The sequence below is a fragment of the Ictalurus furcatus genome, chromosome 14 (genome assembly GCF_023375685.1).
Source record: "Ictalurus furcatus strain D&B chromosome 14, Billie_1.0, whole genome shotgun sequence".
NCBI lineage: Eukaryota > Metazoa > Chordata > Actinopteri > Siluriformes > Ictaluridae > Ictalurus > Ictalurus furcatus.
Window position 1 is genome coordinate 30,799,921 of NC_071268.1, and position 18,573 is coordinate 30,818,493.

An 18,573-nucleotide genomic window follows, 5' to 3' on the forward strand; every position below is an offset into this window, starting at 1 on the left:
GTGAGATCTGCCCTTTTTTAAGGTGAATGCCCACAGGACCTGATGAGGAACATCTGGTTCAACTTAACGAGTTATGAAACTGTGTCATGAGAATGCTTAGTTTAGTGAATCTGAGAACCATACTGAAACCCAGAGGCAGACTTAGCACTAGTCTAAGGTAGGCAACCACCCCCCCCCCCCCCCCCCCCCCCGGAAGCCAAGGGCCCCCTAAAAATGCAAATTCAGTGTTTCCCATTAATTACCTAGACTACGGCGGCCCGTCACAGACTAATTTGTCCAGCCACAGTTTCATAATGAACTAAAATATTTTTACACTTCTCATAATAATGGCAAAGCATCTCTCACTCCAAGTCAGTCACAAAAGGACATTGGAACTCTTTTACTTAAAGCCCAGGAAATTAAAGTTTTCCAATAGGGACGTAGGGAGAGTTGATCAATACCATGTCCTCCTCATCCAGTATATATTTATATTTTCTAAAAAATAAACCAGTTCAACACAGGTAACCACTTATACTCCATTTCTTTGATGCCTCAATTGTTTGCTCTAGTCAAGTTTGTGAACTACGTTAAACTCTCTCTCGTTTACCAGGCTTTATGGGTGTGAATTGTTTACCGTGTCATCACCGTTCATATCTATACAACCAATGTCATGATCAAACTACTAGTAGAGCACACAATTCTTTACAAGAACGCAAAGTTCTCCATAGATCTAGCCTCTTAATTTTGCTCTCAAAGTGGACCACATTGATGCATTTAACTTTATAATGTACACAATTTTCTTACTAAATTTTCTTATGGGGAGAATGCCCCCAGGCCCTCCTAGTGGGTCAGAGATCCACCACCGTAGTCTCACAATATGCGCTGAGAGAAGGGGAATACATTACAACCTTCTTGCTGGAACCCTTAGGTGCTAACTTGTACATCTTTGGTACATGGTGTGAAACAGGACATTCCTAATGTGAACACAATTGTCTGGTAAATCCAGAGAAAAGAGAAAAATTCTCAGTGCTGTAGTGGTTTGTAGTTGATGTTCAGTGGAGTGCAGCTTTAGCAGCTCTGCAGCTGTTCTCAGATCAGTGTGTGTTTCTGAGTCAGAGCACTTCCTCTACAGCTGAGGGAGGTTTTTGTACCACGCTATAACACTGTGTGTACGGCCGTGTCTCACTCTGCTGACAGTAATAATCTCCTGCATCTTCAGGCTGAACTCCAGAGATTTTTAGACTAAATTGCAAACCAGATCCACTGCCACTGAAACGATCTGGAACCCCAGTGTACCGTGTAACATCATTATAGATCAGGAGTTTAGGAGCTTCTCCAGGTTTCTGCAGGTACCAGTGGAGGTCATTGCTAACAGTCTGACTGGCTCTACAGGTGAGAGTAACAGATTGTCCTGGAGAAACAGACTGAGATCCTGGAGACTGAGTCAGGACGATTTCCCCAAAGGACTCTAAAGAAAAGGATGCAGAGTTAAAATAATGTCAACAAATGTAGTAATGAGTGTGAGAGTGATGTGATGATGTGTATGAATAATAAAAGTAAAGAGAGAGTCTCACGGTGAGCGAGGAGTCCCAGTGTCCCCAGCAGTAGAATCAGTACCATCATCATTGTGCTGCGTGTCAGTGGCTCTGAAAGGACTGAACACACTCTGATCAGCACTACAGCTCTTAAAGTGTGTGCAGCACTGACACAGCACACATATGCAAACACCACAACTGTGTGTGTGTGTGTGTGTGTGTGTGTGTGATCACTGTGGTGTAACAGAGGTTTTTGTACGACGGCTTCATTAGAATGTATCACTGTGGTTCACTTTCGGTGGAGGAACCAAACTCATCGTGAAAAGTAAGTCTCTCTTCTTTATTTAAAATGGAATAAATTAATGGATTTATTTTTATTATTAATTTGATTATTGAACAAACTTTAGAAAAGTTGAAAATGAATCATTTTAAATGTTTGTTATGAAGGTTAGTGTGTAAAAAATCAGTATCTTAAATACATTTATTTGTTTGTGTTGATTGTAATGATTATATTTCATCGTTAAAAGTGAGAGAATAAATCCAGATGTTTGTGCTGTTTAAATTCACCTTGAGTTCAGCGTCTAGTGATTCATTTTCACTGAGTATCAACACCAGAATAAATCTGATCAAAGTTCTGCTCGGTCCACGATGTAAAGAGTAACTAGTAAATGTTCTCCTGCTGCTGGAACACGTTTGTGCTGCTGCAGAGTTTCCGGTTTTGTCTCTGTTGGAGTTCAGAACATTTACAGAATACACTCACTGAGTGTTTCAGTGTTGGAATACAGTGTGACTACTGGATGCAGTTACAGTACTGAATAGAACTGGGTGAACACTACATCAGAAAGAAGATGGATTATGGTGTGGAGTTAAAGCTGATGGCTTCCACATGTTCTCTTTGTTTGTTAGTGGACTTTAAACCAAATGGACTGATGTTTCTCCAGACAAACTCCTTGTATGTGTGAGCACGCTCGGCAATAAAGCCGATTCTGATTCTGAAACTGCTCCCGAATTGAAGCCCCCCATGTGTCTCTGTTCATTTAGAGTTAGGTTCTGTTTTTATGTCTATGGGTAGAGTTTATAGATGCTGCTGAAGGTCATAGAAGTTTCCAGATGTTTCTACTGAACTGCAGTAATGTGAATCAGCAGTGATGAGTAAATGTTGTGTCAGCGTGTGTAAATGTGTGTTTATTGTGTGTTTGTGGTCTCCAGCCGGTCCCACGGTGAAGCCCTCCGTGTCTCTGCTCCCTCCCTCCTCTCTGCAGCTGTCTGAGGGATCGGCCTCGCTGCTCTGCCTGCTGTCTGCCTACTCTCCACAGGGGGCGCTGGTGAGCTGGACAGTGGACGGCTCAGAGGTGAAGGACGGGGTTCTGACCAGCGCCGAAGAACAGAAGAAGCACGGGTACACACGCAGCAGCACCCTGACCCTCAGCAAAGCACTCTGGGAAAAGGGGGAGGAGTTTGTCTGTAAGGTCTCCCATGACAACGTCGATCATCCGGTCACGTTCAGAAAGAGCCAGTGTGAAGTCTAACAGCTCCAAGATAGAATTGAACACTGAGCTGCTTACACATCCATCTACAATAGAGTTTCAATTCTACACAATGCTGACATTTCTGTCTTTACTCTCTTCACTGTCCTGTTGCTCTTCCTGTAGTTTTGCTCTGCTGAAATAAAGCTCCATTTTGGACATTGTGTGTTCTTTTATTAGAGTGAATAGTCATTATCAGTGTGATGAGAGAGTGTGTTTAGCTGTAGATTCAGTGCTGTGTGTTGTGCTTCAGTGAGTTTGGCTGAAGGAAGTTGAACATCTGGTGAAAGTGCTGCTCTATTCTGGGAGAAAGAGGATCACTCAGCCGTCTTCATGTAAATCTCTCTCTCACTTCACTGATCTCTCAGTTTTACTGGTTAAAACTGTCTCTGTGTGTTTAGCTGGGTGTGGAGCAGGAAGCTGCTTTCACGTCTTTCTTTAGTGCAGGATTTATGGTTGAGGAAACTGACAGTGCACACTTATTTTATATTAACAGTACGGAAGAGTCGTCATCTCCTTCATCTGTTCCTACTTGGTGTCAGAACTGGACACTGAATTTAAACTGAAAATGATCGTCTGTGTTTTTCTGACTCAGGATTATAAATTTTTTCCTCACATGTAACTTAAGTGTAGTATTTAACAGTTTAGCCAACATAAGGATAAATATCGGTTTTATCAGATCCAGATTTAAATTGTATTAAATTATATTAAACTGATTATACCTAATTTGTCATTTCTCATGTATGTTCACATTCACATTGATTATTATAAAGATCCACAAAACACTGAACACTTTCACTCTCTCTAAACACATCAATGCAATTCACATGAGTTTATTATCATATTAATGATTATAATATAATTAAATCCAGTGAGTAATAGACATCAACACTGTGTTTAAGGTCACATGTGTAAATCCACTGTATTGTACATTCCCAGGTTATATGGGGTGAACTCTGCTGCTCTTAACTATTATAACACTATAACTGAAGGTGTGTAACATATAAACTCATGTGTAACACTGGGGACTGGGTGGGTCCTGATCAGTAACGCAGTGTGTGGAACTAGCACCAGACACTTCCAGGTATATAGTGTGTTTTTGAGAAAGAGGAGGAGGAGGTGTTGGAATATAGCAGGACGGTGTGTTAGGTAAGCTGCTGTCTCCTCACGGACTTACCTCTGGAACAGAAGCTTGATGATCCCCTGAAACACCTTCAATCAGGTGACAATAATCAGTGGGGGCGGGGGGGGAGTGCAAGGCACGATGGTGTTAACTTTCTCACATGCTGACATTATTAAGGCTGTATGAGGTGAGCTGCGACACCGAAACATGGTACAATGTAACCTGGAACATGTATCACATCAAACTCGGTAAAAATGCAGAGAGGCGGTTCCTGTTTGTCTGGCTGTTGTGGTGACAAGGATGATATGGAACAGGAAGCTCCAAAAATATCCAACTTTACTCCCTTCCCTTTGGGGGCCATGGCTGATGGTTGAGATGAGAAGGGTGATGGGTGATGGTTGAGATGAGAACGGTGATGGGTGATGGTTGAGATGAGAACGGTGATGGGTGATGGTTGAGATGAGAAGGTTGATGGTTGAGATGAGAAGGGTGAAGGGTGATGGTTGAGATGAGAAGGTTGATGGTTGAGATGAGAAGGGTGAAGGGTGATGGTTGAGATGAGAAGGTTGATGGTTGAGATGAGAAGGGTGAAGGGTGATGGTTGAGATGAGAAGGTTGATGGTTGAGATGAGAAGGGTGAAGGGTGATGGTTGAGATGAGAACGGTGATGGGTGATGGTTGAGATGAGAAGGTTGATGGTTGAGATGAGAAGGGTGATGGGTGATGGTTGAGATGAGAAGGGTGATGGGTGATGGTTGAGATGAGAACGGTGATGGGTGATGGTTGAGATGAGAACGGTGATGGGTGATGGTTGAGATGAGAACGGTGATGGGTGATGGTTGAGATGAGAACGGTGATGGGTGATGGTTGAGATGAGAAGGGTGAAGGGTGATGGTTGAGATGAGAAGGTTGATGGTTGAGATGAGAAGGGTGAAGGGTGATGGTTGAGATGAGAAGGGTGAAGGGTGATGGTTGAGATGAGAACGGTGATGGGTGATGGTTGAGATGAGAAGGGTGATGGGTGATGGTTGAGATGAGAACGGTGATGGGTGATGGTTGAGATGAGAAGGGTGATGGTTGATGGTTGAGATGAGAAGGGTGAAGGGTGATCCACAAAACACTAAACACCTTCACACATCAATGCAATTCACATGACTTCATTAACATATTAATGAATCATGAGTTCGTCCGTCGATTTCGACGAGGACCGAAATTTTCCATTTTTATGCCTCCATTATGGAGAAGTTTGAAGTGGCGCGGCATTTCTATGTACACGCAAATGTCCAACAAGCCCGATGCGGGCAAGAAATGTGTGACCACAATGTGGGCAGACTGGTTGATTCCTGTGTTGGGGTATGGGCCTTTGGCTTCCGGTTTGTTTTCTGGCTTGGCGCTTCCTTCTTGCTTCATCGATTCTTTTTTCTTCATAGGCTGCGGTTCCTTGTTTCACTTCTCTACACCAGGTGTTCTGACCTTGTGCAATAATTTTCCCAGTTGTTATGATCGATGTTGAGATCCTTCATGTTCATTTTCAGAGTGTCCTTGAAGCGTTTCTTCTGTCCACCACGAGATCATAATCCAGCTACAAGTTCGCCGTATAGGATACGTTTGGGAAGGCGCGTATCCGACATTCTGCTAACATGACCGGCCCAGTGCAGTTGAATTTGTTTCAGCGTTGCGAAAATGCTGGGTAGTTTTGTTTGCTCCAGAACTTCAGTGTCTGGGATTCTGTCCTGCCATTTGATGGCGAGTATACGTCGAAGGCAACTGAGGTGGAAGTGATTCAATTTCTTGGCGTGCCGTTGGTAGACGGTCCACGTTTCCGAGCCATAGAGCATGGAGGATAGGACGACGGCCTTGTACATACAGAGTTTCACAGAGAGGTTAACTCCAGGTCGATTTCAAACTGATGATCTTAGATGTTCGAAAGCGCAGCTGGCTTTTGAAATCCGGAAGATCACTTCATCATCAATTAGCACATGCCGAGAAACTGTGCTTCCGAGATAGGTGAACTTGTCAACGGCAGACAGAAGTCGGTTGTTGACCCGCAGCAAAGGTTTTTCGTAGGGCGCACCTGGGGCAGGTTGATGCATCACAATTGTTTTGTCGGTGCTGATGGTTAGTCCGAAGTTGTTGCAGGCGGCGGAGAACAAGTCCAGGCTTCTTTGCATGTCCACCACAATGGTGGCAAACAGCAGGTCGCGCACATGCTGAAAGGAAACCTTGGTCACTGCTTGAAGCCTTCGCAGATTGAACAGTTTACCGTCAGTACGGTATCGAAGTTCAATGCCAGGGTCCTCGTCCCTGTATTCATCCCACAACATGTCAACATCCCACAACATCCCGTCTGTCGCAGCGTCTGATGATAATGTAATCCAGGAGGTGCCAATGGTGGGACCTCGGATGCATCCAAGTGGTTTTGTTTCGATTACGTAGTCGAAACAACGTGTTTGTGATAATGAGCCGGTGTTTGCTGCGGGTTCTAAGAAGAAGGAGGCCTATTGCAGTTGCCAATGCCATGCTTCCCTATGACTCCATTCCACATCTGGCTGTCCGACCCAACACGCGCGTTGAAATCTTCAAGAATGATCAATTTATCCGTCTTTGGCACATTCAAGAGGATAGTATTTAGGTCTTCGTAGAACTTGTCCTTTGCTTCTTCCGGGTTTGACATCGTCGGCACGTAAGCACTAATCAGTGTCGCATAAGACTTTCCAGAAAGAGGAAGCCGAAGAGTCATCAGACGGTCATTGACGCCGTTAGGAAGGTTGCTGAGTTTCTTGGCAATTTCGTTCCGGATGGCGAAGCCGCCTACCGCTTCTCATCGCACCTCCTTTGGACACCCACTCCAGAAGAAAGTGTAGCCGGCACCAACTTCCTCGATTAGTCCTTCTTCCGGAAGTCGAGTTTCACTGAGCGCTGCGATGTCCACTTTGTACTGTTCAAGTTCTTTAGCCACCAACACAGTTCTCCTGGCGGGTCTGCTGCTTCTTGTGTCATCTAACAGAGAATGGATATTCCAAGCCCCAATCATGATCGGAACTGCTTTTTTGTATATATGCTTTTGTATTGTTTTTAGACCGCAGGACTACATCCCCAACAACCGCGGTGAGCTGAAGGGTGGTGAAGCAGACAATGTTTGGGGCACCTTTTCTAGCCCCTTCCTCAGGCATGGAGGTGAGCAGTGCGATCCAAAAGAGGGCTGCTCAGACGCTCAGGATGCTACCAAACTCCGCTGCTGCTCCGGGTCCAGCGAAGAGCGACCAATGTCCCGAGCCACCTGCGTGGAGGTCCGCGACTACGGTTGCCACTGTGTCCACACCTACCGCTTTGCCGCTCGGCAATCGCCGCAGGACTTTATCGTTACGACACAAAAATGGAACTCGACTTGCGCTTGAATTGGATTAAAGTGAGGAAGACTTGCTCAGCATCAGCCTCACTCTCACTTCCCGGTGACCACCATAATCCAGTGGCAAGACAGAGTCAAGACGACTGAAGATGGCTCCGGGCGCAGTGGTTGACCAGGATTTCCTTTGTACCTCATCCTGTTCTACGCGTACCACGGACACGTCTCTGTACCACCTGAGAGATCGTTGGGTCAATAGTGACCTCATCCGCGCCTCCAGCTAAAACAGACTGTACATGCTGTACATGCTGGGACAGGTATATCCCATTCATGGAGGTTTCTTTAAACCATTCTTAGTCTGGCCCCTCCCCTGAGACCACTTTGCCTTGAGAGACCCTGCCAGGAGCACAAAGGCTCCAGACAACACAGCCCTCAGGTTCATAGGGACACACAAACCTCTCCACATCGATAAGGTGACGGTTCCCGGAGAGGATATTAATGATTATAATATAATTACATACAGTGAGTAAAAGACATAAACATGGCTTCCAGGTTGAGCTTGATAGTTGACAGAGCATCCCAGAGAGTCTCCTGGAATTTCTTTTTAAAAATATCGGAAAGGTCTTTCCTCAGCGAAGTCAGCAACTCGAGCCTGAGAGCGGTGATGTCGGGGTCAATGCGCGGCAAGGCGGATTCAGGGGAAGGAGGTGATTCACTCGAGGCTGTGGACGTGGCGCGTACACTAGGCCTCAGTTCTGTCTGAATAGTATTACGAGTTTTCATGTTTATTTCAGACATTTTAACATAGTTCAAAGTTAAACGTGCAAACAAAAAACGGAGTAGAGTAAGTCAAAATCAAATGTATGACTGAAAAGCGCAAGTTCCTACTCCATTGGAAGCTCAGCAGTGCCCCCAAGAAGTAAAAGAACATTTACATGCGACAAATAATAAGTGCTCATGTTACAGTGAGGGAGATAAAAATCAGTAGAGAAATCGACAATTGACATTAGAGAAAAGACAGGAAGATGTGACAGAACAAGAACAATACAGAAAGTAAAAAAATGAAAGAAAGAAAAAAATCATTATGATTGTAGGTGTTAATGTTGTGGAAAACAATCTTTTCAGCCTAAGTCAAAAAACTTCAGAGACAGAGGGTTTGTAGATGTCAAAATGTAAATAAACTTTACTGAAACAATAAAGTGAGACGGTCTGCAGAAGGTCTGAATTGTACACACATGTCTTTATATACCTCTCTGAAGCAGTAAAATTATCCCTGGGCGGGGCATTCACCTTTTCTTTCTAGAAACAAACCAGTCTCCATTGCCTTAACTAATTATTCATATCCATATGATACCTTATATATGCGGCGCATGTGCTGTCAGTTGTATTTTCTTTAAAAGGTTTACCAGACAGGGTTTTTTACTTTGTCCCATAATTCACCCTATAGTCTCATCTTGGAACTCTTCCTCCTGGAAGTCTTATCTTTTCTTTTGACACTGATTTGCAAGCTTAGAGAGCTTTGTTTGAAAACCCAGTTCTGGCATGTATCTGTGTGTTTATTGCCATAGAGTGAAGCTGATTTAGACAAACACAAGGTTCTAAATGCACACACTTAGAATGTCACTTGTTAGAAAGTGTTTTATAGTTTTAGATTATGCCTGCTGTGCAGAGGTACGGACTGACACAGAAAACAATTAGGCCTAAGGAATTAGACACAGAATTCATCTAACTCAGTACACTTAGTTTATAACTCGATCAACAAGTCTACTATGAATTTAGATAACGCTTCCCACAAATAATTCCAACTGTTGGCTATACACACCAGATTATACCCTATTAACATATCCAAACATTAGTAAACTTTGTAGTTACGCACGTTGATTGCACTTTATCTATACTATATATTTCCCTCCTCTGGGATTTACTAAGTCCCATCTACCTCAAGAGAGTAATCTCACAATCCAGTCCCTTCTTTAAAACTAACTAGTGATCAATGAATGATCACATCAGCAATCTACCAAAGACCAAAACCACTTGCTCTGGAGACCAGAAACAAACATCTCCTCTCCCATTGGCTAGAAAGGAGTAAAAGATTCTGTCTCCCTTTCCCTATCCATAAAAATCAAGCATAGTGTTCGTAAGCATGAGCATTCATTTGGTTCAGCACTTGTGGTTGTCCAGGAAGGGACGTCTGCTTGGGCCTCTTTCTCCTTCAGCAGGTGTATTAGGCTCATCAGAATTGCTCTCAGCAACAGGAGCACTTCTTTCCTCCTGCTCTGTTGGTACGACCTCTGACTGACCTTCTTCTTTGATATCTCCTGAGACTGCCATTGGTTCTCCCTTACCTTCATTTCAGACCCTCTCTCACGTCTTGACTTGTTCTTTCTTCAGAGATGTCAGCCACTGGATCGTCCCCTCTGATCACCTGATCCTCTTTTCTCCTAGGTCTTAATCTAGCTGCTCACTTTGTATGGCCATTCCCTTCTGGGCTCGAACACACCTAGGTACAGTGCGGGGAAAAAAGTATTTGATCCCCTGCTGATTTTGGACGTTTGCCCACTGACAAAGAAATGATCAGTCTATAATTTTAATGGTAGATTTATTTGAACAGTGAGAGACAGAATAACAACAACAACAACATCATGGTGTTCAAAAAGCAATCAGTGATCCACTGAAGACCATAGTTGATAACATCCAGGAAGCTTAACATTTGTTGTGTGTTATGGGGCGGAGGATGACCCCAATCATGTCCTGTTGGCCTTGAGAGCATGCGAGGGAGTCTCTGACCACAGAGGAGTAGACCACAAAGGAGTCCGCAGCCCCTGAGGCAGATGCACCCAGGCGTATTACTGATCTTGGAATGTTCAGGCGAGTAATGGCCTTGAGCTCTCACATGCAGGCACGGTGGAAAAAGAGCCGAACACAGGTCAACGACAGAAAAATAATAATTATCATGTGGAATGGAAAAGGTTACAGTACGGACATCAGGCAGTAATGCAGTTACTGGGATGACTAGTTCATTGATTTTGCAAATTTTGTGTAAAATGCCATCCTCTTCCAGCCTTAAACATCGGTTACTGGGTGTATTATATAGCAGAACTGTTGGCACAATCACAGCTTGCTGTAATATTGCTAGAATAATTGGGCGTATCCCTTCCTCCTTTTCTGAGGACGGGTATTGTTTACAGGACACAGGATGACTATACTTCACTTTAGCTTGATAACGGTGTACATGTTACCTGTCCTGCTTCATATATACATACACATATACACATACATACATTAACACATACATACATTTAAGGGATGTACGTGGCATCAATCTGTATTTATTTTAAGTTGGAAATGGTTTCCAGTTTTCCTCGAATTGCGGCATGCAGCTTTTATTTTTGCCATGGGTATGTATTCTATTATTAGATTAGTGTCACAGATATCGCAGAAGGGACTCTGGACTACAGTTCCCAGCAGCCACTGCACCACACAGCAACTTCATCACTTAACGAGCACCTATGTGTATACAGCCACAGTTTGTGCTGCACTCCTAGTCTTGTGTTGGTCTTTCATTACTGTTGGTTCGGTCTTTGTGTTCATAGTCTTTGTTAATGTTTGATTCTTTCTCTAGTGTTTTGTTGTCTGTTCATAGTTCTTGTTTTGGTATTCATTAAAACTGAAAATCTGCTCTTGCATCCATCTCTGCCTCCAAACCTTGACGGAATGCAAGACCTTAACATGGATGAGGCAGTTTTTTTTTTAAAGTTCAAGAGGACCTGTATGAAAGACAAAAGCTGAGGGGGGAGGATTCTCCCTCGTTCAAGCCAACTGGGAGGGGCTCGACATGATGTACTCCATCATGGGGTATGCCAAGGAGGAGCCTTCCAACCAGGCTGGAACCATCTCCCACCCTCCCTCCCCCACTGTGGATCTTGTCCAGCCAGCCGTGTCGACTGAGAACGTTGTTCAGCTGAGGACACTGTTCAGTTTCCCGGTTCAGCTGAAGACACTGCTTTTCCTCCCGGTATGGCTTTTCTTGCCTACTCCACCTCGGACGTCACCTCGCCAGGCTCCACTTCGGACATTGCTCTGCCCTCCTACTACACTGAGGACATCGCTCAGCCTCTCTGCTCGACTGAGGACGTCGCTCAGCCCCCATGCGCCGCTGAGGACGTCGCTCCCCCCATGCTCCGCTGAGGACGTTGCACTGTCCCCATGCTCTGCTGAAGATGTCGCTCCATTGCTTTGCTTTGCACCATATGTCACTCCCCCTTCCTGCTCCACGGAGGATGTTGCTCACCCCTCATACTTCACGGAGAACCTCGCTCCTCCCTCTGGCCTCGCGGAGAACCTCGCTCCTCCCACTGGCCTCACGGAGAACCTCGCTCCTCTCTCTGGCCTCGCGGAGAACTTCGCTCACCTCTCTGGCCTCGCAGAGAGCGTTGCTTCTACCTCTAGCTCCGTGGTTAACATCACTCCCCCTTGGGGTCTGCCTTGGGCTTTGTTCTCCTCGCTGGCTTCGGGGTGGCTATTGCTCCATGCCCAACCAGGGTGGGGATATTGTGTCATATCTTTGTGGTATGGAAGAGACCTTCCCACATCCGTTCCCCAGTGAACACGTGAAGTGTTCTCTTTGCGGTTTTGTGAGAGATTACATTCAAGGGAACTTTGGAACACTTGGGGACATCTAGCCTGGATATCCAGTGCCCCGTCGCGGACTTGGTACGTGGATCGAGAGCCACGGGCTAAGGGGAGTTTGTCATGGATTTCCCGGAAGGGACCCAAGACTACAGTTCCCAGCAGCCACTGCACCACATAGCATCACATGACCATCAGCACCTGATTCTCATTCAGTTAACGAGCACCTATGTGTACATATCCACAGTTTGCATTGCACTCCTGTTCTTGCGTTTATCTTTTGTTGCTATTGGTTCTGTTTTTGTGTCCATGGTCTTTGTTAATGTTTGATTCTTGCCTTAGTGTTTTGCTGCATGTTCATAGTTCTTGTTTTGTTTTGGTATTCATTAAAAATTTTAGAAAAATTGCTTCCTTAGTAATGGTTAAAAAAATCAACAAACTGTCCTTGAATTTGGTTGGAGTATTGATCAGTATAAACAGGAAGGGAGTTTGGGAACCATTTTGTAGGATGTTTTTTTTTTTATGTTTAGGGAAGGCAGTTTTGTTTGTGGAGTTAGTGTTGGGTTTAGTTTGATGTTTTGGCTTTGCTAACCACTGGAGAAATGGCTTTGTGTTTTTGGGGTTTACACTCTCAGCTGTGAGGCAGCAACACTACATACTGCACCATCGTGCTGCCACACACCAAAAAAAGGTTTATACCCAAGTATCACTCTTGCGTCTGTGGATAATCTCCCCTGGATACTGTAGAGTTGTAGCCTGCAGCATAGCTGGACCTTTAACACAGTGTAAATATCCTACCTCGCTCCCTTCCTTTTGGGGGCCATCTTTTACTATCAAAGAGGGCAGAGACTGCTGAGATTGCTGAGACACAAGCAGAAAGGGTCATATTTGATGAGATGTGTGTAAGCGATGCATGTATGAGAAGGACACAACAGAAAGGAAGAGTGAGCTAGAAAGCCCTAATCTACTTTAACTATAAAATATAAATTAATTAAAAGTTTCCCAGCGTCTGTGTGCAGGGTGCAGACAAATCTTTTTACACACTGCCGTTTATTTCATTTATTTCACATACAGTATCTCCATAATGTTTGGGACAAAGGCATAATTTATTTTTATTTGTCTCTGTACACAGTTTTAAATTTGTACTCAAACACTTCACATGTGGTTAAACTGCATTATTAAAATTCTCAGATTTTAATAAAGGATATTTTTATGCATTTTAGTTTTACCATGTAGGAATTACAGCACTTTTAATACATAACCCCCCATTTCAAGGCACCATGATTGGTGATCCAAGGCGCCACAGTGATTGGGCAGCACAGGTGTTTGTGATTACTCATGTAACAGGGGAGAACTCAGAGAGGCGGATGCAGAACGTCTTCATTGAAGACAACACAGGGAACAGGATCAATGAAAAGGACTTAAGGGACAAACACGGGGAGAAGACACATTAGAAACCAGGATTATCAGAACTTAATGAACTAGAAAGTAAACACTAAGAAAAATGCTAAATAATCAAAAACATAGTGCAAATAACACAAGCAGAACCAACACAAGAAAACCAGAGACTCAAACATATCCTGACATGAGTGAGTACTCCAGGAACTAAGGAAGAACCACAGGGAACTTAAATAAAGCACTAACCAACCAGGGAAATAAAAACCACATGAGTAAACAGAGGAAGAAGTTCTACAAGGACAGTCAGGGTGGCCCAAGGTGGAATATCCCTGGGGGTCGTGACAACTCAGGTGTGTTTAATTGTTTCAGTAATGTAGGTATACACACTACTCTCAGCTTTCAGCATCTGGTCTTGATTCAAGGCTTTTGGTCACCCTTGGCATCTGCTTCTGCTGTTTGTCAACATGAGGACCAGATTTGTACCAGTGAAAGTCAAGAAAACTATTATAAGGCTGAGAATCGAGAAAAAAGCAGTCAGACACATCGGCCAAAGCTTAGGCTTACCAAATCAACTGTTCGGAAGATTATTAAGAAGAAAGAGAGAACTGGTGAGCTTCGTAACCATAAAGTGAATGGTAGGCCAAGGAAGACCTCCACAGCTGATGACAGAAGAATTCTCACCATAATGAAGAAAAAGTGCGGCTTCTTTGTGACGCTTCCAAGCAACGCGTCGCTGGATATTTACCCTAATAATAAGATCGCGCACTACACTACTAAATTCGCCAAACCAATCAATTTGAGCGGGATATGGGAAGTCTCGCTCGCGGAGGTTCAATATATCCAGAGTTGGTACTCGTTAACAGAGGAAGACTGTCCTTTTCATATTATCCAGAGGGATGGAAAGAAAACACAAAACAGTACCTTTAATATCACTCAAGGATATTACAAAAGTATCGAGGAACTGGTTAGTGAAATCAACAAAAACATGAAGAAATTGGAACTTGGAATAGAGATAACCTATAACCCTATGAAAAATAAAATACACATTGCATCCCAAAAACATTTTGTGTTCAAAGCTAATGGAAAATTAGCATATATGCTCGGTATGAACCCCGGTGTTCCGATAACGGCCCGAGAACCAGACGCGCCTAACCCCGCTGATATTCACGCAGGCTTTTACACGATGTATGTATATACAGACGTTATCGAGTATCAGCGAGTTGGTGACAGTGTTGCCCCGTTACTGAGATGTGTACATATAACGGGAGAAAACAACAAAGTCGTCACAATTACTTATGATAAGCTGCATTACGTACCTCTCACCAAGAACCACATCACCGATATAGTAATCGAAGTCAAATCGGATCAGAACAAGCCTATACCTTTTAGTTACGGAAAATGTATAGCTAAACTACACTTTAGACCCGCTAAACATTCGTTCCGTATGTAAAATGATGGATAGGGGCTACGTTCACCTGCAGATCTACGTGGATTATCATGTCCGTCAGGCTGGAAATGGCCTTCCGGGGTTTCAAGGCGCCCCCACCATGTATGGGTCGGGGCTAGGAGGTCTGATCAAGGGTCTTTTTAGAATGGCTTTTCCGTTCCTCAAAAGGGGGTTTGCTATTGCAAAACCTCATTTAAAAACAGCGGCTAAAGGTTTCGTAAGCGACGTAGTGAGCAACATTATGAGCAAGACACAAACTCAGAATCAAGACGGATCAGGACTTGCATTGATTGCGCGTAAAAAATCTAAAAGGCTCCCAGGACGTCGACACGTGATTCTGAATAAAAGACGTAAGGCTACTAAACTCAAGACCAGTGTGAAAAAGACCGAGCAGAGAGGCAACAGACATCCTACCATCTCTCACAAGAGAAAGCGGCTGAACATTTTCTAACATCATGGCTTTCTTACACAGTCTATCCTCAGAGTGTACCAAGACAGAATTGGATATTTTCACATTACCTTATACTCAAACGAGTATCGAGAAGTACACTTGTGTCGAAATACCTCCAATTTCCGCTCTTACGGACAACGGGCCCCTGGAGTTCTACGTGGCTGGAAACGGGGAGGATTACCTCGACGTGAACAACACTTTTTTACATCTGTCCTGTAAAATCGTGAATCCCGACGGTTCCAATATAGCTAACGATGCAAAGGTTGGGGTCGTTAACTACCCCGTAGCCTCACTTTTTTCACAAGTGGATGTCATGCTCGGGGATCGTCTTATTTCTCAATCTAGCAGTACATACCCATACCGTGCTACCTTTGAAAGTCTTCTCAACTATGGAAAAGATATCTTGGAAACACAATTTTGCACCGGGCTATTCTACAAAGACACAGCTGGGCATATGGATGCCACAGACCCAGACGGTCGAAACGAAGGTCTCAAAAAAAGGGCCAGTTTCAGTGCTGAAAGCAACACCTTTGACCTGATTGGACACATTCACTCGGATATATTTTTTCAGGATAAACTTTTACTGAACGGAATCGATTTGAGGATTAAAATGGTTTGCAGCAAAGCTGAATTCTGCTTGATGAAGGAAGATTTCCTTCTGAAAATACTCAACGCTTCTCTTTTTGTGAAGAAAGGAACCGTCTCACCGTCTGTAAAAATCGGTCACGGGCAAGCTCTTCTCAGTGCCACAGCCGAGTACCCGATCGAAAGAGTCTGTCTGAAGACCTTCAGTCTCGCTGCAGGGAGCCGCATTTGTTCACAAGAGAACCTCTTCCTCGGCCCCTTACCTAAAACCATTATCTCTGGGATGGTAGACAACGATGCCTTCAGCAGGTCGTACAATAAAAACCCTTTTAATTTTAAACATTACGACGCAGAGTCTATCGCTCTCTATGTAGACGGTACTCAATATCCTGCAAAACCTTTTCAGCCTGTTTTTCAGTCCGGTAACGCCGTCCGTGAATTCCCTTCTTTAATTTTAGCATCAGGAAAGCAGCTGAAAGATCAGGCACTGTCGATAAACAGAGAAGAGTACCTGAACGGATATACTTCATTCTCATTCAACCTGAATCCTGACGACGATTGTGGGCAACATTTGTCATTAATAAAGTCGGGAAATATGCGATTGGAACTCAGATTTCGACAACCGCTTCCGAGCACAGTGAATCTAATCGTGTACGCCAGTTTCGACAGTATTCTAGAAATAAACAATCGAAGAAACGTGCTCATCGATTACCAGTAACGCATGGATACCAGAGAACTAACCGAGGTTATGAGAAGTTGTCCTGAAGTAGAAAAAATAGTGTGATGGCCTGTGACGAGCTACCTACGAGTACGCTGAGAAAGTTTCCCGCTTTGTTCATCGTAAACACACATCCGAGACACATGCCGGGCGTTTTAGAAAGTTTAGCACGCGGTTGTCGTTTTTTTTTTCATTTCATTCCACTCGTGTTCCCACATCAGAGTGACATGCAAATTGAGAGTGTCTTGCAAATTCTTAATTCTCTCCATCGATTTCTGACGGATATCTCCGAAGGTAGCATTGGATTTGGTAAGAGGATGCGGGGTCATTGAGGGAAAACACTTTTCACAGCCGTGATAAAAACATCCAAGACACTCAAAAACCTTACATTTTCCCCTTCCTCACAGTAACCATCTACGTAATACTTACCAAACCTGACTTCACCTTCGTTCAAAGCGTGGCGAATGGGTAGGTTTTGCGTTTTAGAAACGTATTCGAGCCATTGTATGGAAGGTGATGAGTAAGATTTCTGAGTGGTGATGTAGTTATCAATAGCTAAAGTGTCTTTACGCAGGAACTTGGTTCTAAAGATTTTCATGCACACAGATGCGATCGTTATGCATTTAAAAGGATCGACCTTTGTACTTTCCAGAATTTCTTCTCTGAAAGCTATACACCCCTTTCTCAAAATCTCTACGTCGTTCACACAGTATTCTGCCATCTCTTTCTTGAAATCAAAGACTTTGTCAGAAACCGTTCTGTACCACTTAAAGAAATCTTCTCTATCCTTAGGCATCATGCCGTCTACACCGTAAAACTTAGGGTCAGGATACGGCCCTACGTAATCCTGATGTTCTACGGTGTTCCAGAAATGGGGAAAATAACCTTTCTTGCTTTCCGAAAAACCCATGGCTTTCGGGATGCTGCTCAACTTCATGGGTAAGAATGATAGACTATCAATGCAGGACTGGCGAAACGCGGTATCGATGAAGCACAAAATTTTACCACCTTGCGCTATGATTTCGGGTGTGATTCCTTCTTTCACTAAATGGTTTAATAAAAGGTATGAATCGAACCCGCTAGCGTTATGCACGATAAACGTGTAACCGTGGTATGTATTACACCGAAACTTTTTAAAGAAGGCACTGACGCAATCATCCCCTTCAGCCACCCACTCCTCTCCCTTAAAATCAATACAGCATATGAAATTGGCTACATGAGTTCCTGTTTCCTGCCTGGTCTCGAAATGGTAAAACACATAATCCGTATTTTCGCGTTCTTTCCTAGCCCGCTGTATAAATCATCTATGCTCGATATCCTCGTCGAGTTTTTGACCACAGAGCATGCATTTCGGATGTGTGCGCTCATGTTTCTCACGATTAGAAGGTTTATCCCTTATCACACGTTTACATTTACTGCAGTAGAACCCCGTTTCACACATAGAATATTCTCCTTTGCTCGACTGAATCTTCGCTTTATGTCTCTTGAAACAGTATCGGGATCTACACAATCTCTGACACTCTGGGCATTTAGTTACATTCTTTGGGTGTTTATAACATTCGGGGTCGTGACAAACGTTGCAGCTTGGGAAGGTTTAGGAGTTTAGGAGTCTTGGGAAGGTGGAGTTTCTGCTCAGGAGTAGTATATTGATGATCTCAGAAGAGATCTTCTAGCCTTACTTTTATTTTCGCTGTTTCTTTGTCTCTTCCAATTTTTTGGAATAATTCATCGATTTGTTGGAAATAGCGTTGTAGTTCGTGCCAGCTGGTTCGTTCGTACCTCACTTCGCAGATCTCTTTGTGAAAGTGTGTGTCGTCACCGGTTAATACCGAAACA

At 43.9% G+C, this 18,573-nt stretch overlaps 1 gene segment (V, D, J or C); it reads right to left on the reverse strand.

Moving 5' to 3' along the window:
* Nucleotides 1-216: 216 nt before the first annotated feature.
* LOC128618020 (immunoglobulin kappa variable 3-15-like) lies at nt 217-1,759 on the reverse strand. The segment is given in 2 exon segments: nt 217-1,447; nt 1,554-1,759. Coding segments are annotated over 2 exon segments (408 nt in total).
* Nucleotides 1,760-18,573: the final 16,814 nt, after the last annotated feature.